Source organism: Glycine soja, chromosome 17 (genome assembly GCF_004193775.1).
Source record: "Glycine soja cultivar W05 chromosome 17, ASM419377v2, whole genome shotgun sequence".
NCBI lineage: Eukaryota > Viridiplantae > Streptophyta > Magnoliopsida > Fabales > Fabaceae > Glycine > Glycine soja.
The window spans coordinates 9,935,260-9,959,545 of NC_041018.1; the positions used below are offsets into that span (position 1 = coordinate 9,935,260).

General features: G+C 34.9%; 3 protein-coding genes, 1 long non-coding RNA gene and 1 pseudogene across 7 annotated transcripts; 1 reads left to right on the forward strand and 4 right to left on the reverse strand.

The window, feature by feature from the left end:
* Positions 1–474: 474 nt before the first annotated feature.
* On the reverse strand, positions 475–6,157 carry LOC114392061. Its single transcript, XR_003662232.1, has 2 exons — positions 5,951–6,157; positions 475–941 (listed from the first exon to the last, which is right to left on the reverse strand). It is a non-coding gene; the product is annotated as an uncharacterized LOC114392061 (long non-coding RNA).
* On the reverse strand, positions 730–5,952 carry LOC114392060 (annotated as a pseudogene).
* A 1,845-nt stretch (positions 6,158–8,002) lies between the features above and the next one.
* Positions 8,003–9,910, reverse strand: LOC114393554 (pentatricopeptide repeat-containing protein At3g48250, chloroplastic-like). The gene has a single exon (XM_028354909.1). It carries the CDS (start codon positions 9,908–9,910, stop codon positions 8,003–8,005), a length of 1,908 nt encoding a protein of 635 aa, XP_028210710.1.
* A 3,544-nt stretch (positions 9,911–13,454) lies between these two features.
* Positions 13,455–18,774, forward strand: LOC114391781 (protein DEHYDRATION-INDUCED 19 homolog 5-like). 4 transcript variants are annotated; one of them, XM_028352737.1, is made up of 7 exons: positions 13,465–13,767; positions 14,311–15,055; positions 15,149–15,207; positions 15,848–15,963; positions 16,307–16,378; positions 16,496–16,710; positions 18,430–18,774. In XM_028352737.1, the coding sequence occupies exons 3-7, from the start codon at positions 15,174–15,176 to the stop codon at positions 18,533–18,535; spliced, it is 543 nt and encodes a 180-aa protein (XP_028208538.1). In that variant the 5' UTR covers positions 13,465–13,767; positions 14,311–15,055; positions 15,149–15,173; the 3' UTR covers positions 18,536–18,774. The 4 variants fall into 4 exon arrangements, with proteins under 4 accessions (XP_028208535.1, XP_028208536.1, XP_028208538.1 ...); XM_028352734.1 differs by having other exon boundaries at positions 13,455–13,767; positions 14,311–15,207; XM_028352735.1 differs by lacking the exons at positions 14,311–15,055; positions 15,149–15,207 and having other exon boundaries at positions 13,462–13,767; positions 15,821–15,963.
* A 1,045-nt stretch (positions 18,775–19,819) lies between these two features.
* Positions 19,820–23,046, reverse strand: LOC114391780 (elongation factor Tu, chloroplastic-like). The gene has a single exon (XM_028352733.1). It carries the CDS (start codon positions 22,918–22,920, stop codon positions 21,478–21,480), a length of 1,443 nt encoding a protein of 480 aa, XP_028208534.1. The 5' UTR covers positions 22,921–23,046; the 3' UTR covers positions 19,820–21,477.
* Between the last annotated feature and the right edge of the window lie 1,240 nt (positions 23,047–24,286).

The following is a 24,286-nucleotide window of genomic DNA, read 5'->3' on the forward strand; positions in this document are numbered from 1 at the left end:
AAAAATTTGCGTGCAGTTATATCTAATATCTAATAATTAATAAATTGAAATTAAGTGATTTTTTAGTCCCTTAAATTTTTTCAAAATTAGGTTTATAGTTTCTGAATTTTTATTAACTAGTCAAGGTATTTTAATTTTTTTTCCATTAAGATTTTTAGTTTCTAAACTTTTATTTGACAGACTAAGATCTCTGAACTTTTATAATTTTAGTTTTAAGTCCCTAAACCTAAACAAAAATTTGAACTCATTATTTTAATTTATTTAATGAGATTTTAAAAACTAAAAATAAAAAATTTCAAAAGTTTAAGAACTAAAATACTTAGTAAAAAAAGTTAAGAAACCTTAACTAGTCAATCAAAAGTTTAGGGATTAAAAACCTTAATCCAAAGAAAATTAAGAGATCTTGATTAGTCAAACTAAAATTTACCCACTAAAAACCCAATTTTGAAAAAGTTAAGTACTTAACCCAAAAGATTAAAAACGAACAAAGGTTTTCATTTGCATCACTTAACTACAATCCAGAGTATAATTTCTTCAGCCTATTAGGTTCCTTCAAGTGTATTGTAGCTCAAAGCTCATCAAAGTGTCCTTCGTCTCAACATGAGCTTTCATTTGCCCTCTTCAAACCAAATTCAAGACCTCCTATGCAACTGAATCTCTTTTAATTACAACAGTAAATAAATGCTACTCTTGACAAACAAATTATTAGAAGAAAAATAAATGGAAAGATGCAGACCAAACAGCAACACGGATAATTTATTTTAGCATTTCGTGTACCGGTAGTCGAAGAAGGTATCGTGCCCTTAAGCATTCTCGTTATAATATACAATACAATGATGAGCAGCTAGCAGCACTAAATGGCTGATCCAGAGAGCAAGATGGCTGAAGCATTCGCCTTAGCAATCTTGAGTGTTTTTGGATTTAGAAATGGTATCAGTCTCCTGTAAGCATGTACACATCCATCCATGTTAGATGAACAAAGAACCTGGAAAGGATAAGCCTTCTAAAAAATTGCTATTAATTATGGCATTACTGGCTGATACAATCAAGGCGGTGCACCAAGCGATTCAACAGATATTTTGACTCACGGTGTCTACCTTTTCCGAGTAAAGATTTAAAAACACGAAGGTAGGCAAAACGGGACTGCGGACTTCCCTTACTCCATGCCTTCAGGAATTTTACAGCATCTACTACGGACCCAAACTTTGAAATATACTACACAAAGGGTTCACTGAATGGAGTAAATGTGTGTGAAATCATCAAACACAAAAGGTCAAGCGCCTCCTCAAATTTCCCAATTTCCAATAGGTTATCAATCAGTTTCAGATATGTATTTTGCGGAGATTTACCATGCTTTCTAACAATCTTTACAAGCAACTTGTAACCATCATCTATTCTCTTTTGACTAAGAAAACTGTCTATCAAAACACCCAAAACAGCAGCATCTGCTTTGCACCCCTTTTCGATCGTCTCATGTAAACAAAGTAATGCCCTATCTATTTCATTTGCATCACAATGCCCTTGGATCAAGATGGTCCAAATCTTAATATCAGGGATGCATCCACAAGATTCCATCTCCTCCAGCACTTTACATGCTTCTTCAAGCCTCCTCATCTTACAAAATCCAAATACCACTTGATTGTATGTAGGTGTTATCAGGCTCATAGCCAGCATTTCTCATATGATTAACAACATTCTCAGCTTCATCAAGTTTCCCGGCACCTGTCAAAAACTTGTGGATTCCATCATATATTGCCTTGCAGAGAATGCCCTGTTGACTATTTCGTAGAAATCCTGAAAACTAAAAACTAAGTCCAAATCCGGCATATCACTAGCAGAGATGCTTTTCAAAAGAAGCAGGCAATCCCCAACTGATGGTTTATACGAACAATGACCATCCATTATAAGCTCATAAAGCTTGACAACATCCTCCAGCATCTTATTCTTAAGAAGCATCCTCGATAGTTTTATGTAAGTTTCAATATCCAATTCATGACCTGCACTCTTCATCTCCTCAACAACACGCCAAAGCTTCTCAATTGAGTTAGTTCTCGCGAGAACTCCTACAATTGAATTGTAAGTCACTGTATTATGCTCACACCAGATTGGTTATCAACCCAATGAAAGAAACCGCAAGCCTTTAAAGGAGTTTCTCGAAGCTCTTTCAAAACCCTTATTACAAAATTATTATCTGACAGGTGAATTTTAAGCTTTGAAAGTTCGCCCATAACCTCATCACCCATTCAGACCTTGAAATGATATCAACCACCTTGGTGCAAACACTTGCATTTTGCTGAATGCTCCAATTATAGAAGCGGGTAAATACTGATAGTACTGGCCAAAACTCTCATTTTATTAATCTCGTGGTGCAAAGATACATCTAGGGATTAGAGCCTAGCCTCCCTAACCAAACACCATGATTACCGAATAAGTAATTCTAGGCGGTTAGTCTCTATTTATAGCCAAAGACTAGCTAACTAACTACCTTTAATTGACCTAAATCAGTTATAAGACTAACTACTAAACTGTAATGACCTAAATCAGTTATAAGACTAACTACTAAACTGTAATTGATCTTAGTCAACTACAGTTAACTCTGGTTCTGGCAGCTGCTCTGGCTTCAGCTTTTACTTGCCATGGGTACAAAGAGAATAGGAATTCCTGCCATTTCAATCTTCAATTTTCTGGTAGCTTCCTCAGCCTCCTCATTCCATTTGAAGCCATCTTTCTTTAGCAAGTTGTACAAGGGCCTTGCAATTCTACCATAGTCCTGAACGAACGTCTGTAATACCCTGTGAGACCAAGAAATCCCCTTAAGGATTTCACATCGCTAGGAGTAGGCCGGCTTCTCATGACCTCTAATTTTGGGGGATCTGCAGCTACACCTTCCCCAAAAATTATATGCCCCAAATACTCTAACTAACTCTGCCCCAAACTGCATTTTTTCTTATTGACCAACAACTTATTCTCAGCCAAGAGGGATAGGACAGCTCTCACATGAGTCCCATGATCCTCTTTACTTCTGCAATAGATGAGGATATCATCAAAAAATACCAAGGCAAACTTCCTTAGGCATGCCCACAAGACCTCATTCATTAAGGCTTGGAACGTGGAAAGGGCATTCGTAAGACCAAAAGGCATTACTACAAACTCATAATGACCCTCATGGGTTCTAAATGAAGTTTTTGGAATATCTTCTTCCCTCATTCTGATTTGATGATAACCGGATTTAAGATCAAGTTTAGTAAAGATTATTGCACCTCCTAATTCATCTAGCAGTTCATCGATAATAGGTATAGGGAATTTATCGGGGACAAATATTTTATTGAGAGCCCTGTAATCCACACAAGATCTCCATCCTCCATCTTTTTTTTTCACTAGCATAATAGGGCTTGTATAAGGGCTAATACTGGGCCGAATAACCCTTGAATTGAGCATGTCATCAACTAGCTTCTCAATTTCATTTTTCCGGTAATGAGGATACCTTCTGTCCATGTAGGCATTAGGTTTGCTTCTTGTACAGCTTGTAGGTCCTGATAGCACAATAGGAATCCCTCTCCTTCATTCCACAGTACCTTGACAATGGACCTCAACGAAATAGCAAATCTGGCCATTGCAGGTTCTCCCTTTAGGGTGAAAGACCCCTCAGTTGTAGGTATCTTCAGAGTTAACTCTCTGAAATTTGCCCTTATCTCACCTAGGGATGCCAACCATTCCATCCCTAATACCACATCCACTCCAGTCATTTCAAAGACAAATAAGTCTTACTGGATTTGCATTCCTTGTATCTGTAATTTTACATTATTGCATACTCCCTCACACCTGATTTTTCGTCCATCCCCTACTTCCACAGTATATGGATTAGTGGTTGTGACTGGTATTTGTTGTTTTTTCACTACTGCAACAGAAATGAAATTATGAGAGGCACCACAATCCACTAATACAATGATTCTGTTTTCATCAATTTTTTCCCAAAGTCTGATGGATTTTTTTGAAGTCAATCCTAACATGCTATATAGGGACAACTAAATGCTCTGTAGCTATTTCTCATGCCTTGCCTCCTCTTCTTTTTCGTCTTCTTCATCTTGTCCTTCTCCCAAATAAGGACTTGGAATTGTTTATTGGGACATATATGACCAGGGCTAAATTTCCCGTCACAACAGTAACAAAGTCCTTTTTCTGCCCTCTCCTGGAACTCAGCATCTGAAAGCCTCCTAAAAGGCCTGCCTCTGTATGCTCTAGTGGACTTCAAACTATTTGACTCTAAGCTTGAGCTCGTCTCTCTTGTTTTTGTCGTGATTCCTTTGTTTCCTGGATCCCATGTTATAGTTTCTTGATGAACTGTAACTTCTAGTTGAACCCCCTTTGTTTCCTCCAGAGTTACCTTTTTCTATTAGTGAATTTTTCTAATCTATCCGTTGCGCATAGTCCATCAATTTAGGGAGAGAGTTTACTGGATGCAACTTCAGCTCTGCCCTCACCACATCTTTCAACCCATTCAGGAATATCCCTTTCAAGTACTCAGGTTTTCTTCCTCTCAGCAGACCTGCATATAATTTGAACTTTTCGCGATATTCTTCTACTGTTCCTTCGTGTTTCAGACTAAGTAGTAGCTCGTATGGGCTTTGGTTCATCGAAGGCTGAAATCACTGAATCACAGCTTGCTTGAAATCAGTCCAATTAGGGTTTTTCGCGCAAAATTCCCGCCATTGGTGCCAGGTTAGTGCCTTCCCTTCCATTGCGACCATTGCTGCATGGATTCTATCCTCTTCCTCCACGCCTTTAATCTCGAAATAACGTTCCACCTTATTCGTCCAGCCAAAAGCGTCTTCTCTGACAAAAATCGGAATCTCGAGTTTCCGCCATTTCGCATCTCGATCGCGATAATCGCGATTCTGGCGTTCCACATGGTCGCGATTGCCGCTTCCATGATTGGTGCACGGCAAGTTCCACACCGTCACAATTAGCTCCACTAATTGTTCCTTCAACTCCGCTCGTTCAATGCGTTCATCTTCATACAAACGCTTCAAACTCGCGACATCCTCATGCGTATTGATCATGCCTTCATAGCCTTGTTCCAGAAATTCCACACGCACATCCATGCCTCCTCGCGTTAAAACCATGAACAGCTTCACATCTCAGGATCGAAATTTTGCTCTGATAGCAGTGATAGAACTGGCCAAAACTCTCGTTTTATTAATCTCTTGGTGCAAAGATACACTAGGAATTAGATCCTAGCCTCCCTAACCAACCACCATGATTACCGAATGAGTAATTCTAGGCGGTTAGTCTCTATTTATAGCTAAAGACTAGCTAACTAACTACCTTTGATTGACCTAAATCAGTTATAAGACTAACTACTAAACTGTAACTGATCTTAGTCAGCTACAGTTAACTCTGGTTCTGGCTGCTCTGGCTGCTGCTCTGGCTTCAGCTTATACTTGCCATGGGTCCTTCCTTCATACACTTGCTTTACAGGTAGCCTAACAGATACACACAATCCATGTTCATACTTTTCCTTCTAAAATCAGCTAAAATTGGAAGATACATCTCTTCATCATAATAAAACTTTTTTCTCTTCATAGTCCATAGAGTAATGCAAAATTGTTTTATCGTCTCCTCAGTGGCCAAGATTCTAAGAATTAAGCTATACAGTTTCGAATTCACTCTAAACCATTCTTCGGTACTGACCCAATTGAAAAAAAGATCAAGCTTTTTCAGCGTTTGCTTCTAACCGCTTGAAAAAGTAAACAACAGTTTCATGGGTCATGAATGGGCAGCATTTTTCTGACTCGCGCTCTAACCCCTTGGACCAATCGCTAGTCAAAATAAGTTCAACAATGGAATTCGATTTCGAAGAAAAGTAGAGTTTCTGATGAATGTTGGGAAAGCGAAAATGGTGAGATTGATCCAAAAGGGGAGATGGAGTGCAGAGAGAGAAATGAGTCACCTGATTCCGAGTGAGTTAAAGAGACCGAGTTGCAGTGACTCGGCTGGCGAGTGGCGACTCGAGGAAGTTGATGTTCGCAACAATTGCCTTGAGACGATTCATTGCAGATCAGAAGAACAACGCTAATGTTGGAGCATTGGTAAAGAGTGGAATCGGAATTGACACAGTTGGAGTGAAAGCAGAAGTCCTAATTTTCTTCTTCCATAATTTGAGGTGCACTACATGAAATAAAGTTTTTAAATTATAAAATAATTATTTCATCTTTACAAATTTTAGTCAAATCATCAATTTATGATGGATAATATATTTAAAATAAAATAGTAGAGAATTAAAAATTTATATATCATTTGTAAATTTCTAATGAAATAAAATATTTGTTCTGATCCATTATAAAATATGTTTATTAATTACTCAATTGCAGACATGATTTGAAAAAAAATTGTCTATTTATCCAAAGACATAGAATTGTTTATTAAATTATATAACTATTTAGGGAGCTCATGGCTAGCTCATAAAATTAAGAGTTAAGACCGAATAGACCAAACTTATTTATTAAAAAATTGGACTAAAACATCTTTTAAAGCTTATTTAAAGAAAAAGGTAAAGCATTAAGTCACTTAAAACATTTGTTAGACCAGGTGGATTAGTTTCTTTAATAATAATAATAATAATAATAATAATAATCCTAAAAAGATGTTTATGTCTATAGGCTCATTGATCTGCACAACAACCTATTTTCATGGCTACTTATATTAAAATTGGACAAAAATTGTAGCCAATAAATAATTTGATAAAATTACTAATATTTTTCACCTCATAGATAAAAGGCTAAAATAACTATAAAAAAAAGAGAGATAAAAGGCTAAAATCTCTAGTAACTATTAGATATTGAAGGTGATCTCAATACTTGAAGTTTGATGTGAATATTAAATTTAGTCACAACTCAATTTGATAATAAAAATAAAAAAAACGGCATAAAAATATCCTTAAACAAATTATTATTATAAAAACTCAATATTTCAACATTTCACTTCTACTATAATGAAAAACAAAAACCTAAATTATAATTTTTGTCCCTTTAAATCTTGATATGGAATTTTAGTCCTTTTTATTTTTCTCCATGATTTTAGTTCGCACATTTTAAAGAATTCACAATTTTAGTACAATTTTCAATTTTGCATATTTTTTTTAATTTTTACATTTTCATAAATTTAATTATTTTTTAATGATACCTTAAATGAATATGTTAAATCTAAAGTTTAACTGAACAATAATGAAAGAAATAAAATGCATACAAAATTGAGGATTGAATTAAAATTGTGAATTTTGGAAGATATGAAAACTAAAATTACAAAAAAAATGGGACCAAAATCATGGATAAAGAATTAAAGGGGACCAAAAATGATAACATATACCATTCCAAATTCAAACCAGCTTTAAAATCATTCTTAATTTGCTGCCACTACAAGCTGCTCCATGACACTACAGTCACCCGGGGCAACCACTCCATGCTTAAGCATTCACCTTAGCAAAATCTTGAGTGTTTTTGAATTTAAAGATAGGATCAGTGTCCTGCAAACTTTGGACTAATCAGTCTTAACAGAAATGTGAACGTTCATGAGCTGTTAACTCTTTTTGCTCCTTTTAAAGGCAACTATGATGTGAAATTAAAAAGGCATAAAGTAGGTACAGCACCATTAACTTTTGACATCCTTATTAATATTGCCTCTTACTAGCTCAAGTTAGCATTAGCAACGAAGGAAATCTTCGAAACAAAACAAAAACAACGAAATGATAACATCATTCTTTTTCCAAATTGAGTAGTCAACTCAGGCCCTTATCAAAAGTCAAAACACATTTGAATTTAACTATAAAAATTATAAACCATTACAGAAAAAAGATATCAACTTAATATAAGAAAATGAACAAATATTGGAAGTAAAAACAATCCCATTTAAAAAAATCCATATTATGAATTGCAAGCATGTACGTATCCATCTCTGTTAGATAAATAAGGAAGCTAACAAGGATAAGCCTTCTAAAATGATGGCATTACTGGCTGATATGACTGAGGCCGTGCACCGTGCAATTCTCCATTGAACTAAAGAGCTCAAGGATTTTTTTACGTTTACTTATATAGGGGATCTTGCTCAATAGATCTTTGGCATCAGAGAGTCTACCATTTCCGAGTAAAGATTTAAAAACACGAAAGTAGACCGAATGGGACCGGGGAGTTCCCTTACTCTTCAGGAATTTTATAGCATCTTCTATAGACCCAAACTTAGAAATATACTGCACAAAGGGTTCAATGATTGGAGTGAATTCGTGATTCCTCATCAGACAATGAAGATCAAGTGCCTCCTCAAGTTTCCCAATTCCCAGTAGGTTATCAATCAGTTTCGCATATGTACCGTGCCTCGGAGATGTACCATGCTTACTAACAATCTCTACAAGCAACTTGTATGCATCATCTATTCTCTTTTGACCAAGGAAACTGCCTATTAGAACACCTAAAACGGCAGCATCTGCATTGCAGCCCTTTTCAATCATCCTATTTAAACAAAGTAATGCCCTATCTACTTCATTTGCAACACAATGCCCTTGGATCAAGATGGTCCAAGTCTTAATTTCAGGGATGAATCCACAAGATTCCATCTCCTCCAGCACTTTACATGCTTCATCAAGCTTCCTCATCTTACAAAATCCAAAAATTGTTTGATTGTATGTGATGTTATCAGGCTCATAGCCAGCATTTCTCATATGATTAACAATACTCTCAGCTTCATCAAGTTTCCCAGCACCTGACAAAGACCTGTGGATTCCATCATAGATTGCCTTGGAGAGAGTGTGCCAGGTTGACTCATATTTCTTAGAAACCCTGAAAACTAAATCCAAGTTTGGATCATCACTTGCAGAGATGCTTTTCAAAAGAAGGCTGCAATCCTTAACTGAAGGCTTGTATGAACCATCCATCGTAAGCTCATAAAGCTTGACAGCATCCTCCATCATCTTATTCTTTTGAAGCTTCTTTGATATCTTTATGTAAGTATCAATATCCAATTCATGACCCACACTCTTCATCTCCTCAATCACACTCCAAAACTTCTCAATTGAGTCAGTACTCGCGAGAACTCTTGCAATCGCATTGTAAGTCACTGTATCATGCTCATAACCAGATTGCTTCCCAACCCAATTAAAGAACTCGTAGGCCTTTAAAGGACAATTTCTAAGCTCTTTCAAAACCCTTGTTACAAAATTATCCGACATCCGAATTTCAAGCTTTGCAAGATTACTCATAACCTCATCACCCCATTCAGACCCTGAAATGATATCAACCACCTTGGTGACAACAATTTGCATTGCATTTTCCTGAATACCCTGACTATAGAAGCGGGTAAGAGACACACGATCCTTGTTCATATTTTTTCTTTTAAAACCCGCTAATATTGGAAAATACATCTCTTCATCAAAATAAAACCCTTTTGTCTTCATAGTCCGTAGAGTAATCCAAAATAGTTTTATCGTCTCCTCAGTGGCCAAGACCCTGAGAATTAAGCCATACAGTGACGAACTTGGTCTATACCATTCTTTGGCACTGACCCAATTGAAAAAACACCAAGCTTTTTCTGGGTTTGCTTCCATCCGCTTCAAAACGTAAACAACAGTTTCATGGGTCATGGATGGATAGCATTTTTCTAACTCTTGCTCTAAACCCTTGGACCAATCGCTGGTCAAAACAAGTTCAACAATGGAATTTGGTTTCGAAGAAAAGTAGAGATTTTGATGAATGTTGGGAAGGAGAAAATGGTGAGAGTTATCCAAAAGGGGAGATGGAGTGCAGAGAGAGAAATGAGTCACCTGGTTCCGGGTGAGTAGGAGAGACCGAGTTGCAGTGACTCGGCTGGCGAGTGGCGACTCGAGGAACCTCAGGTTAACAACAATTGCCCTTAAACGATTCATTGTAGATCAGAGGGACACACCGACAACGTCGTTGGAGCGTTGCATTTCCAACAGCGTTGGGGAAATTCAAATTGCTAGGGTTTAACACTAGCCGCTTTTTTCGGATCCGAGTCCATCCATGGGTTTCCATAACCGGATTTTGCTAACCATGTTTATTTGGAATTTTTAGGAAAAAAATGCTTAATTGTTAAAAATCAATCTCACTCTCACTGAATGTCTCTTTATCCTACAGAATACATCAATTCTCTTTGCCAGAGTTAGGATAAGATAAGTTTCATTGTATCTCTTATATATAAATATCTACAGTCATTTAAGAATAATAATATTAAAAAAATCATAAACATACATATTTAGAAGTTGGTGATGTCAACATTAATAACTAAATTTTATTAAATGGAATAGTGTTTACAATGGTAGTAACCAATGTATCTAAAAAAATTAAGTTTGATTTTCTTAAGTAATGTTTGAAGTTCAAGTCTAATAAATAGAAGAAAAAAATGATTAGAATGTAAGAATCCATTAAACATGGTCAAACAAGTCAAATTATTTGTTAACAAATTAAGTGCTACTCTAGATCAATTTCATGGTGATTCGAAAAAAATCTCTACAATATTAGTGTTTGATAATGAGAAGTTGATAGTTATTCTAGGACAAAATTGCTTAGAACTCTTTTGTATGTTTAATTTTGTTTAGGAAAGTTTTATGTCTAAACTTAAAGTGTTATTCGTGTCAGTATTAGGAAAAAAAATTATGTGTAGCATCTTGGGTAGATGAAGCTTGTATTTTTTCTGGGGTAATTTAGGGAAGAAAAATCAAAAGGGGAGTGTATTAGTAAATAGGGAGATGGAATTAGCAACAGCCATATTAAAATGCCTGGACTTTAGTCTGGCGACACCATAGCGACAGATCCATGTCATTGTTATTGAAAGATGGTGATGACTCAGCCCATTTCATGATTTTCTTCTTTAAATATTTCTTATTTCCTCCATTTTCCTTTTCAACTCCATTTTCTAAAAGGTTTTAGTTTTTTATTAGCATGTTATAAATACGAAAAATTCATTAATTTTGTTAATGATAATTTTTTTATTAAAGAATTTAATTGGCCATTTTTATTAAAATTTTTCTTTTCAATCACTTTTATTTTTTTCAACTGCAAGATTTGAATTCAAAACATTGGTTAAAATATTAAAATCTAGTTCTACCGGGACCAGTTGGTTTCTTTTAAAAGGTTTGACATAACATGTTATCACCATGCACGAAAAGGTGGGTGTAAAAGGCCGAAAAAATATATCACAAATTTAGGCCTTGCCGTGTTTTCCATTGCACATACACATAACAAATTCAATTCCCAACCTTTTATTATATTTTTAGAAAAAGACTACTTTAAAGCTCAAACAACCTTTTTAGTTTTTAAGGTTAGGTGTTTTGGCCTTTTGTGAATGTGCGATGCATCGCCCCTATATGTGATCAATTGTCACTGCCACGGCACTACCTAGTGACTAGTGTCCTCCATACCAAAGTTGCTTTTTTCAACAACTCCTTAATTCCCAAGTTCTTATATTCTTTGTCCTGCTTTTATTTGTCTCATCTCATCTAGTACTTCCCATTGGTTCTTTTGCTTTGATCCGCTCCATACGCCTTTATCAATTCCTATTTAATTCTACCCTAAGTACATACTGTTTTCAAGTATATTATGCTATAATTCTTTTTTTTTCATTTAAATAAATAAAGTATTGGATAAAAGAACTAAATATGTTTAGTATCTTAATCTTTTTGTGCTTAATAAATAGACTATTATTAAAAAAATATAAAATAATTTCAAATTCTTCAATATGTACTTTTTTTTTTAATTTAAACATACATTCCTCTAGAAAATGGTATCTTAAATGCAGCATTTAATTACTAGGACCACTTGCGCTGATGAAGTATCCAATTTTATAAGTCTCTTTGGACGGAAATGCCGGAAAAAAATTGCTTGGGAAGCTGAAAAATTATGATTAGACACCACAAATTTGACTTTACAGTTATTTTTGTCAAAATAACGAAACATATACAGCCTTGAAGCTCAAATCTGTAGATTTGAATTGCCCTTTGTTTTTAGACACTAAAGCTAATGACTTGGAAGCGAAGTTTTCTTCTTTTTTAGGCAAATTAATGGCTGGAAATGTGATTCGCTTTAGATATAGTAAATTTGTTCACTCTTAGCTAACCAGATAGCAATTATTTAAAGAGAATCTTTTTTAATAATATATTGATTAATATGAAAAAATTTCCTTAAAAGTGGACAAAGATTGGAGTCAGTAAATTAATTGATAGAAGTTATACCTGATATAACATTAGCTAAAATTGTTATACTTACTGATAAGTTTAAGAACTTGTGATTAAATTTTGCTTTCTCCCAACTTAAATTTTTTTTATGTAGTAAATATTAAAAGATTACAGTATAGTGTAGTCATGTTGTTGATAAACCAAAAGATATACGAAATTATTTTATGACAACTTTTTTTGTTAAAAAATGTTTTGAAATACCCCATAATTTATTTATAGCTGAAACTTATTGGTCTTATATCTTATTTAATTAGTTCAGCTTATAACTTTGTAGTTTTTAATAAATTTTAATTATTAATAAAAAATTATTAGAACGAATGTATTACTTTCTTCCTCTTCAAACTTTTTCCATTTCAAAATCTTTGAAATGGCCTTGACCTTGAGGATGATTAGAAATTCATTTTAACTATCTATAATCTTTTAAAAATTATTATAAAATGATACATGTGCATTTGTTTGAATACATTTACTGTCATGCTCATAAATATATAAGTGTCTAATGATTTAAATTAATCTTTTAGAGACATACACTTGATTCTTCAAAGATCTGATTTTGACATATAATTTAGTTTCTTAACATTTAAACTAGACATTAAATTATTTTAATATATTTAAATATTGATTTGATCCATAAAGTGATACTTATTTTAAAGTTGAGACATTAAACTAATATTTAATTATCCTTAAAGTCGACTTTTTCTGTTGTGTATCATTAGTAATTACAATTATTTATGTGAAAGAAGAAGTACTAAGTTTTAGGTGTTCCATTACCGAGAAATCGAGAATGTACAGGATTGGGTAGCTAAGTAATTAGCCAATAAAGGAGACAAAATCATGGTAGGCTAGAAATAAAAAATATCAAGTGTACAGAATTGACAGCTGTAAAGTAGTGGACGAATATATTGCAACACTGAATGCAAAATGTTTGGTTTATGTTGCAAAATTATGGCTGAGGTAAAAATCATTTTGTCAATACGTTTATTTTATTTTTATCTTTTGAATTTGTATTGAAATACGTGCATTGATAAAGCAGTTGGTTATTTTTCTGGGATCTATAATATTATTGTACAACTTGTAAAATAATCATTTCATGGAAAGTTTAATGAAGATGGGTCTCGTGTGTTGGGGTTTGCCGTTTGGTTTCTTTGTTGTCTTGTGGTTACAAAATGTTGTTGTTATTAAATTATTAGTAAATGAAAAAAAAAGCATTAAAAAAATGCTAAGTGTAAGCCATCATGTTGATCTTTTTGTGTGTCGGAAAAGCATCCAGTGTCAAAAGCCAAACATGACTCAGCAAGACTTCGCAACTTCACAAAGCCGGTGGTGATAACACTGATGGGAAAGCAAAGTCCTTTTTTTTCTCCTTTGAGTTGAGACCTGAACACATTTTCCTTTCACCAGTTCTAGTGAAAGTGCTCTCAGTGTTTGTTTGAAGAAGCTGACTGACATCATCATGGACTTCGACTTCAGGACTAGTTTTCATTCTGTCAAGCACCTCTCTGCTGTGCAAGCGGCTAGACTTCACTCTGGTACCTTGATTTCTCTCTTCCTATTTGAGCCTCTTTTCCTTTCTATTCTTACTTGTTTTGTTTGAGGTTTTTTTTTTTTTTCCTGGATTAGAGAATAATCTCGGTTATGGTGTATGACTTTCGCTGGTCCAAATTTTTTTTTGCACATTATGAGAATTGAACAGGTTCTCCTGCTAGATTGATTGTTCTCATTCATGTAAATCGTAGCGAGACCTTACAGGAGTGACATATCTTTGGCTTTGTTTTTTTTGAGTTTGAGTACCCATTTTCTGTTTTCTGTTTTCTGTTTTCTTTTTCTTTTATTTTATTCCCTTTTATTGTCCTGTGCTGTTTGAGCTATGGTTTTTTGTGAGTTCTCAGTTTTTTATGAACCCCAATTGCTATTCATATTGCCCTTTGAAGTGAAGTTCTAAGATTTTTTCTTGAGTGGGTAGAACTGGGGGAAAGCATTGGAGTTCTCAGCTGAATTTGTCTTTTTGTGATTTTTGGGTAACTAAGTGAACTCATATTAATTTCATTACATTTGATTTCTGTTTCTGCCAGTGTCAGGCTTTCCTTGTCACAAGCACCTGCAACTACGATTATAAAAAGTGATTTAGGCTTTGTTTATGTGACTGAAGTTGAAGAGATTCATTATGCTCTCAGACGTAGTGTGCATTAACTTTTAGCTTATGAAAGCTTTTCAACAGTAAGACCCAAAGTTAAGATTTTTCTATGGCTAGAATGCTGAGTTTACTAGTGCTTATGAAGAAGTTGGATGAGAGAGCATGTGGAAAAGTTGAAATTTATAAGTTGATTTTAACTTATTTGGAAAGTTTAATTCTTTTTACCTAGTTGATCTTTTTTACTTCTCTTCTAACTTCTAAGTGTTTACAGACTATGGTAATTGCATGTCAAGTCAGTGTTTTGCTATATCGTGGCATGTAATCTTTTCCAGTGTGTAAATTTCTAGGCCGATGAAAGGGACATCCATGTTTTTAATGTATACAAATCATTCTCTGGTGTCAAGAGTGTTAATTTTCTTTTCTTACTTTAGACATATCACGTATGAACTGTACGATCTGTTAATCAGAAGTAAAACATAATTAGAAGATTAAAAAAATATGTAACGGAGCTTCTATTGAGCTTCCATGTGTGTCTCTTCCCATAAAATGTTGTTGACCCTTTACTTGCTCCAAGATCCTATTATATAATGACTAGTTGTCTAGCTCCTTCAATCCTACAACCTAGCAGGGTCCTTTCTTATGATGTTGATGGAAAAAGTTGAATGAATTGGAGGCTAGTCAGTGTAAGTCGTAAGGATGAAAATTTACATTGAAATAAAGAGCCAATCACATAATAGACTGTTTGAAGCTGATTCATTTTTGCATGTTCTGCATAGGTTCAATTTGGATTGGCCTCCAACTATGAAGGAATTCAATTGTATGGCTTCAGAGTCAGGTCTGTTAGTATTTAAGCAGAGGGATAGTGAGAACCAGAACATGACCTTTATTTTTATTTTTATTTTCTGGGTTAGGCATACAAATAGCCTTAGCAACTAGCTAGGAAATATATTATTATGGTGATACTTACAATTGACCTATCAATGATGGACCATCATCAATAGTCAAACTTAATTTGTTTTTGTGCTTGATTGGACTGTTGGAACACGAGATAATGATGCCCCTGCTTTTTGAAATAGAGCCAGGCTTTTTTTGGAAACTGCTCCAGATCCTGATCTATTCATTGTCATGTACATGAGTGAAGTACATACAATATAGGATTATGTATAATGACCTGATATTAGGTATTTAGATTGGTATATGTAATCATATGGAAATTTTTAGCTCAGGGCTGCACCAAGTTTGACATGTGCCAGGAAATTACTAAGGAGCATAAGTGGTGTCTAGTTTTGTGCTTATTGTTGGGTATTTTTTGAGCTTGTGCAGTTGCGTTAGTGTATTTTGTGCAGTTCATTCATTTTCCTATTGCTTTTATCTTTTCTTTTGAGACATTGAGATGCTCCTTCTATGACATGCATCTTTTATCTTCACTGACCTCTTTTAAACCACAGATAATAATTCAGTGATCCATTACACAGATGTAGATAATGATGGCCGATGTGATTTCCGATGTCCATTTTGTGATTTTGAAATTGAAGTTCCTGTGCTCTGCAGCAATTTCGAAGAGGAGCATTGCTCTGCCCTAAAAAATGTGGTATGGTCTTTATGTTTCTTAAAATTTAGGTTTAGCAGAAGTTATCACTTACCATGAAGTGCTAACTTTACAATTTTTTTATAACCTTATTTTCTTTTTTCCTTGATTAATTAGTATCTGTCGAATTACTTTATTATAGATTATAAATGCAGTTATATAAATCTGAACAGAAAATTTATGTGTCTGCTTCATATGGTGCACTGTCCTGATCTGGATCAAGAAGAAAAGGATCCAGTGGTCCAGCAACCATTATATTTAATCACTGGGAAAAATGAAATAGGGACATTTCTATTTAGGTAAGTAAGTCATGATTGAAATCTCTGCTTCTATTTTCTTTTATCAGGTTTGTCCCGTATGTGAAGAAAATATAGGGAAGGATGCAATCATGCAATTTACACATTCAAGCTCTCGAAGGGTATGCTTACTTATCTAAAATCTGATGTGTTCTAAAATGTAATCTAGCACATGTTTGGCTTTATGGGCATTTGGTTATTATCTAACTCAATTCAATATATTAATATTTCATGTGAAGTGGGCGTGGAAGCCTGAGAAATCTAGCATCTGGCCTGGTAACTCAGCAATGCTTGGCAAGAAGCTGGCCACCAGGGGAAACAAACAAGAATCAATAACTGATCCACTTTTGTCACCATTTATCTGCAACGTGCCTTTTCCAAAGTCTAACAATTTCCATCCAGATGAAAACTCCAGGTCCAACAATAAGGATATAGACATTCCTAATGCAAAAAGGTATGGTAGTTTTTCCTTCAATATTTGTAATTGTGGTAACTGGTAAGTTAGCATAACAGGAGAAAACTTATAGTGGGGAGTGCATGAGCAGCATGACGTATAGAAGATTTACTTTTTTTCCCTTTGTTGTCTTTGCTATCTTCTGTTCTTTTTTGCGTGTTAATGAGGCTTGGAAATTAGAAGGTAAAAGAGCTTTGCTTTGCATAGAGATTAATCTGCTCAAATTTCTTTGAACAATTATGTGGGGCATAACCATGAAATGACTGAAATGATTTAAAACATTCTCCAGCTAATTTCTTTTTTCTGTCACAACTATGTATTAAAAGTTTTTGTCCTTGATTTGTATGGTCTCACTTGATGTTGAATACCAAGACTTGTACCGAGACTTCCTCAAATAAACTTGCTAGTTGTCACGAATAATAATGAAATATCACCAAGAGCAGTTCAGTTTACACTTTCCTCAGGACGTAGTGATCTTTATTGTTTCAAGCTTTTTATAAATTTTCCAGTATTTAGTCAGAATGGAGATGATTTGCAGCAATATTAACGTCCAATGCATAGGTAATTAAAGTCGAACTTAGTTAAGCTACTCACAGACAATGTATGCTATTACAGTATCAACCTAATGTTAACTGATTAGTTGGTTAGGAGGATAGCTAATGTCGCTGATCAGTTAAAGATGAAATAGAATGCTGGTTATTGACACTGTTACTGATTCTGTATAACTCACTAGTTGCAGGACTTGATTTTAAATACCAATGAAATCATTCATTTATAAGATATGTCAATGAAGTAAAAAAGAAAAGATATGTCAATAAGCACATGTAGATTGTACCCACTTAAATAGCTTATATCTGTTATGAAGGATTATTTCTCTCAAGTTTTGCCTATAACTTCACATTACAGCATTAGCAAACTACTTACGAGAATTATTAGCATTTTAAGAGAGGTTTACTGAGTAATTTTAGAAAATTTTGTTGTTTCTGTCAAAATAAAAAATCCCCAATGTTTAATTTTGTGAAGTCGCCGAGTCAGGGTAGCACTTTGATTAGTTAAATATTTGTGACAAGAAAAGATTAATGTTATCATGAGTGGTTACTATCATTTACTTTTAATACAGACCAATATTTGGTACATTAAATGTTTCTAGAATAGATTGCAGTTTATTAATGGTTGAAGTGTCAGAGCCACACATGAAAAAGAAAAAAAAATGAGTTAGACCCCAATCCTTACATTTGCTCATGGCTAAAACTTTTTAACCTGTTTAAAATTTGGCTTAAATTTTTTTTTTTTGTCTTTGTAATTTAGCTTTTATTTGCCTTTTGTCCTTATAATTTTTTTTAGTCCTCGCAAATTATCTTTATTTTGTTTTTCTTTCTTAAAAACAAAACAAACATAATTTGAAAGGACTAAAAACAAAAAAGTAATTTTGCAAGAACGAAAAATAAAAAAGAAGTTAAATTATAAGGAGTAAAAAAATATTTAAACCTTAAAATTTATATATTTTCCTATGCATTCGTGCAATTCTAACCAACACTGCAAAACAAATTAATTGAAATTCATAAATGAAATATTTTCATTTTACCATATTATGTCTTGTAAGATTTGTAGTAGATAGCAATCATGTATCTTGGTTTTAAAAGAGACAGAAGCAAGGCTTGTGAAAAGTTTCCCCTTAAATTCAAGGCTGAAATATTGCTAATGATTTTGTTTTTGCAGGACTAGCACAGATGCACCTGATAAAGGTGATGAGAAGGATCAACAAGAGAGAAGGCTGAAGGCAGCTTTTGTTCAACAGTTGGTATTGTCAACCATATTCGAGTAAATGTGTTCCTAGAATTTAAAGTCACACAGGGTATGGATTAGTTGCAGCTCCTTTTCAGATAGCCTCTGATGCTGATTCAACAAGCACTGAGTTTTATTGTGCTGTATGTGTTTAGGGGATGTGTAGTAGTCTAAGGCTAAGCAATAGTTATATGTATTTAACTATATTTTATATCTTTCAATTAAATTTGTCTTTGGTACACTATATAAAAGTTCGTCAATCTGCTTTACCATATTTAACTACATTTTTAAGTTATTTCCTAGTTAATCGTTTCTAAGAAATGGAAAAAGGTTAAACAGATAAATCTAAATCAAAATTACTAACATCAAGTTGATTCTATCCACCATATCTACGAGAGTTTCGGAAATGACCACAGGTTCAAATCATTAGTCACAGTTATACTTTTACAAATCGTATGATCTGTTATTTTTGTTCCTTCATTTCTTAGGTGAAGACTGAAAAAGCAAATAAAAATAGGGATACTTTCGTTAATGTTACCGAAAAAACTGAAAATATCGAAGTGTACTAACGATTTATTCATTTTTAAAATCATTTTACTTATCAAAAAATATTAACACTCTTCACGTTCTTTTTAAATAGTTTTTGTTTTTATATTATTAAGTTTAATATTTATGTAATTCCCACCAGGAGAGATTAAACACAGATTATTTACTGAAGTTAATATAAAATTTTGCTCAATAATAAAAAATCAAACAATGCATTACTATATTTCTCTAATTTTCACCATTACGAGTACTCTAGGTGGTTTGGTTAAAATAGCAGGCACTTTTTCCATTCATGTTTTGACGTTGCAATTTTCCGGCATTGAAAATGTAAAAATACCGTGAGACGGAAAGGTTTGTGCAAATCAAGCCATGTGCAAACACAAATGACAAACAGCAACTCCAAGTTGTTGGAAATCATGCCAGAAAATGTGGGGTTTAAAAAAAGTCCCATGATTGAAGTTGCACAGGTAGTTCTAGTCAATTATGCATGTAATTGCAATCAGCTTTAGCTACCACCCAGTTGCTTACCACGTGACCACATATAACAAGTGAATTTAGCTAGCAGTTGATCTTCTAATCATTCCATGCAACAAAATAAAAAAGGTTTGCGTGCTGGAATATATAAGATCAAAGATACGAGATTCACACGTTTAATAATCCAGCTTGTGGCCTTTTACTTCTGAAACTACTTTCAGAGGGAAATGGTATTAACTAACAAAGGACGAAGGAACTATATGATAAAATTGGAGAGAAATGAGAAAAAAGTGATTAATCTTTATTGCAAAAAACAATATCTTCAGTAGTAACGATGAGCTAAAGAACAAAAGTTGTACTGCAGATCAAGAATTCACATGAATTTCAGTTCACCAGAAGATGCAAAAAATAATAAGTTCGGTGCACCCCAGCAGGTCAGCATACAACTTGAATCACTCCCTGAAATACTCCACTGTGATAGTCAGCTTCAAACCCAGCAGCAATGCACGAGTTTCTATTCATGGAAGGCTGAAATTGCCTCATTACTGCTATTTAGAAACCCTTCCATGAAAGAATTGTGAGCAAGATTCCCCACCTTCTAAACCAACCAAGAGCCCTACCCTCCATAGCCACCATCACAGCTTGCACCTTTTCCCCTCAATTATCTCCCTATCCTTCACCTAGGTATTCAAGAGACCCAGTTCTATCCGTTCCAATTTACTTCTCAACAACTTCCCCCATCCCCTCGTATCATTGAATACAAGTACTTATTCTGTTAACAAAATGAGTCCTCATTTCCCCTTTCATGTATAAGTTGGGGGGGGGGGGAGCATGATATCTTGTCAACTGAACCTATTGACATAATACATATTAAAACACACACAAATATAAATAAGTGGAAGAGAAGTGAGACACTTATGGGTTTATCTCTAACAATTTTGTCATGGATATCTTGGATAAATATGCCAAGGAAACTTAGATAAATATGACAAGGAAACGTCTTCTATGATATGAATGTGATCAGGATTCAGGACATATTACTACACTCTGAACATAAAGGGCCTCTAACCTGAGTGTGAAGAGCATGAGACATGTTTTCATAGCTTAAATCTCATATAGACTGCCAAGATAAGTAGTTAACTTGCTAATTGCATGCTTATTTTCAATAAAGACCTATACATCCAAAATAAAATTTCAGTAAGACTTCTACCACACAAAATGAACAGGCATGAGCACCAACTGTCTCAGGATAATGAGCAACACCAATTACATTATTTCAACATATCTAATAAAAAAAGAGGGGTAACCACATTAGTGTAATACTTGCATTATTGTAGATTATAAGAAACATTGCTGGGTCTGGATTAATGGTAAGGGGACAACAATGGAAGGGAAAAGTGTGCCAAACCCCTTTTTGGAAGAATTCAAACAGGGGATTCCTGCTCAAACCCACTAAAACCTTTCCCATTGCATTGGGGGCTAAATAGGGGAAAGAGTGTATTTAGTTTAACTTAAATAAGATAATAAGAGAAAACAACTTAATATTCTCTTTACTTCAACTCCTAAACAAGGGGTAACGAGTTCCCCTCTTACATCCAAACAAAGGAAGTGACTCACCCTCCACCCAAACATAGCATGAATGTACTAAAGAGAAAACACTGTTCAGCTTTGTAAGACATTTTCATAATTTCAGGCATGCAAAAATTTACGGAATCTTGCTCAAGTACTTAACAGATGAATCATAACAATAAAAAAAGATGGAAGTTAAACAAGCGGAAACTCATTGTCCAACTCGACTAAACATGATCTAGAAACCTACAAAATATAACAAAATGGATATAACAGCAAGTTGTGTAAAATGACAAAACTCAATTGCACAAGCCCATTGTCGGTGATAGATACTATCTGCTCACAGTGTAAGAGTCAAGTAGTTGGGATACCAATCTCATAACAACTTACTAATTACTCAATGATGGATTGGATAACACCAGCTCCAACAGTTTTGCCTCCTTCTCTAATAGCAAACCTCATTCCTTGTTCACAAGCCACAGGCACAATAAGTTCAACCACCATCTTAACGCGGTCGCCCGGCATAACCATCTGGGACTCCTCATCTCTGTCATTCGTAATGGCAGTTACCTTGCCAGTAACATCGGTAGTCCTCATGTAGAACTGAGGCCGGTACCCGGCAAAGAACGGAGAGTGCCTGCCACCCTCTTCCTTCTTCAAAACATATACAATTGCGGAAAACTTGGTGTGAGGGGTAATGGTTCCAGGCTTAGCCAAAACCATCCCTCTCTGAATATCAGTCTTCTGAATACCCCTAAGCAACAACCCCACATTGTCCCCGGCCAAAGCCTCATCCAAAATCTTTTGAAACATTTCCACCCCAGTCACAGTGGTGTTCCTAGTTTCCTTAACACCAACAATATCAACAGTCTCTCCAACCCTAATGGTACCTCTCTCAACCCTTCCGGTGGCGACAGTTCCGCGACCGGTGATGGTGAAAACATCCTCAATGGCCAGCAAAAAGGGAAGTTCAGTTTGACGCTGAGGGATGGGAATGTAGTTATCCACAGCATCCATAAGCTCGTAAATTTTATCAACCCATTGGTTTTCGCCGCGCTTGATGGCAGGGTTGGCCATCAAAGCTTCCAAAGCAAGCAAAGCGGAACCGGAGATAATCGGAACATCGTCGCCGGGGAACTCGTACGAGGAAAGAAGCTCGCGAACCTCCAATTCAACTAACTGAAGAAGCTCCTCGTCATCAACCTGGTCCTGTTTGTTGAGGAAGACGACAATGTTGGGGACGCCGACTTGTTTGGCCAAGAGAATGTGTTCTTTGGTTTGGGGCATAGGCCCGTCGGCGCCGGAGACGACGAGGATGGCGCCGTCCATCTGGGCGGCGCCGGTGATCATGTTTTTGACGTAGTCGGCGTGGCCGGGGCAGTCGACGTGGGCGTAGTGGCGGTTCTCGGTCTCATATTCGACGGTGGCGGTGTTGATGGTGATACCGCGGGCGCGCTCCTCCGGGGCGGCGTCGATCTCGTCGTATTTTTTGGGGGCGCTGTTGCCGAGGGAGGCGAGGGCCATGGTGAGGGCGGCGGTGAGGGTGGTCTTGCCGTGGTCGACGTGGCCGATGGTGCCGATGTTAACGTGGGGCTTCTTGCGCTCGAACTTGCCGCGGGCGGCGCGGACGGTGAAGGAGCGGCGGAGGGTAGTGGCAGCGGCGGGGGGGAGGGGGAGGATTGTGGAGGGGTGGATGAAGGAAGAGGAGAGGTGGGTTGTGGAGGGTGTGTGTGTTTTGAGGAAGAGGCAATTGGAGGAGGGTGAAGGAGAAGAATGGTGGATATGTTGAGGGTATGAGAGTTTTGAGGTTGAGGCTGCTGCTGAAGAAATTGCCATGGTGGAAAGTGAGGTTTTTGGTTTGGGGTATGAGAGTGAGTGAGTGAGAAGAGGATAGGGGAAGGGTTTCAGAATGTCACAAAAGAGGACCTCCACATTCCACACTATGTTGGCTTTTTGGCTAGAATCAAATTTTAATGAATAAAAAAGGGTTAAATATGTTTTTTTCAGTATTTGTTTATTTTATTTCTGTAAGCTTATTTTTAAAATTTTAGTAATTGTAAATTGATATTTTTTTAATTTTGGTTCTTATAGGATTTTTTATTTTTAGTTTTTATAAGTTTGTATCTTTGCCATTTTAATTTTTTATTTATAATTCTCATGGTTTTATACCTACGTGAGCTAAAATTAAAAAAAAATACAAATTTACATACATTAAAAATGAATAAATTATTTTACAAAGATCAAAATTAAAAAAAAAAGAAAATTTATTGAAACTAAAAATGAATAAATTTTTTTATAGGGATTAAAATTTAAGAAAAAATAAAAATGTACAGTGACAAAAAATATATGTAAGCTAATGACAAGGAATGAAATAAGACACTTTATTTTTTAGAGAAAAAAAAAATACGGTGTAAATTTAGTGGTAAGTAGAGGGAGAATAACACAACCCTATTTTTTGTAGTATTTTGGTCAAAAGCTATCTATTTCTCAACACATTTAAAATATGGATATTATATCTGCACTCTCATTATTGTATTATGTATTTCTCATTGCATTTCAAAATGTAAATTTACATTTTAGACTTTTTAGAATGCGTATTGGACACAACAGTGAGAATGGAGGAAATAAATGCCTTAAAATATTTACTAACTCGTGTTCCAGGTTTGCAGCAAAAAATTTATTGGGTTTCCTTGTTTACGGGCCTTGGGACCTTCTAAAGCTGTCCAACTGTTCCATTTGGGCTATTAAAGACCGTCTGCAACCTCCCAATAAACGAAAGAAGAAATTGAGGGTTCGAAAATTCGAAAAATGAATTAGCAAATACAATTTGTGAATAAACTAAAAACAAATTACAAATGAATAGATTTTCAAAGAAATTTTTTTGAAAAAAAAATGACTGAGATTAATTAAAAATCAAAGTGCATAACTATTTTATATTATCTTCCAATAATATTTTTAGCATATTGTTAAAAGTCAATTTTCTTTAATAACGATTAAACATATATATATATATATATATATATATATATATATATATTTTTTGCATTTTTTGGTCCAATATATTAGAAAATGTCACGCTTAAAATTATTCACAATAATCTTTTTAATTATGAAAGAGTTTAATGAGTTTATTTTAATGATTTAAGTTTAATTTCAATGTACTATAATAGTATAATATTTTTTACATTATTAACCAATAATAA

Excerpts from the sequence above, each read along its gene's own strand:
- LOC114391781 (XM_028352734.1), top strand. The coding sequence starts at position 15,069 with ATGAAAATTTACATTGAAATAAAGAGCCAATCACATAATAGACTGTTT. Across the intron at positions 15,208-15,847 it reads TTGTATGGCTTCAGAGTCAG|ATGTAGATAATGATGGCCGA; the intron begins GTCTGTTAGTAT and ends TCCATTACACAG. Across the intron at positions 15,964-16,306 it reads GCTCTGCCCTAAAAAATGTG|GTTTGTCCCGTATGTGAAGA; the intron begins GTATGGTCTTTA and ends TTCTTTTATCAG.
- LOC114391780 (XM_028352733.1), bottom strand. The coding sequence starts at position 22,920 with ATGGCAATTTCTTCAGCAGCAGCCTCAACCTCAAAACTCTCATACCCT.
- LOC114393554 (XM_028354909.1), bottom strand. The coding sequence starts at position 9,910 with ATGAATCGTTTAAGGGCAATTGTTGTTAACCTGAGGTTCCTCGAGTCG.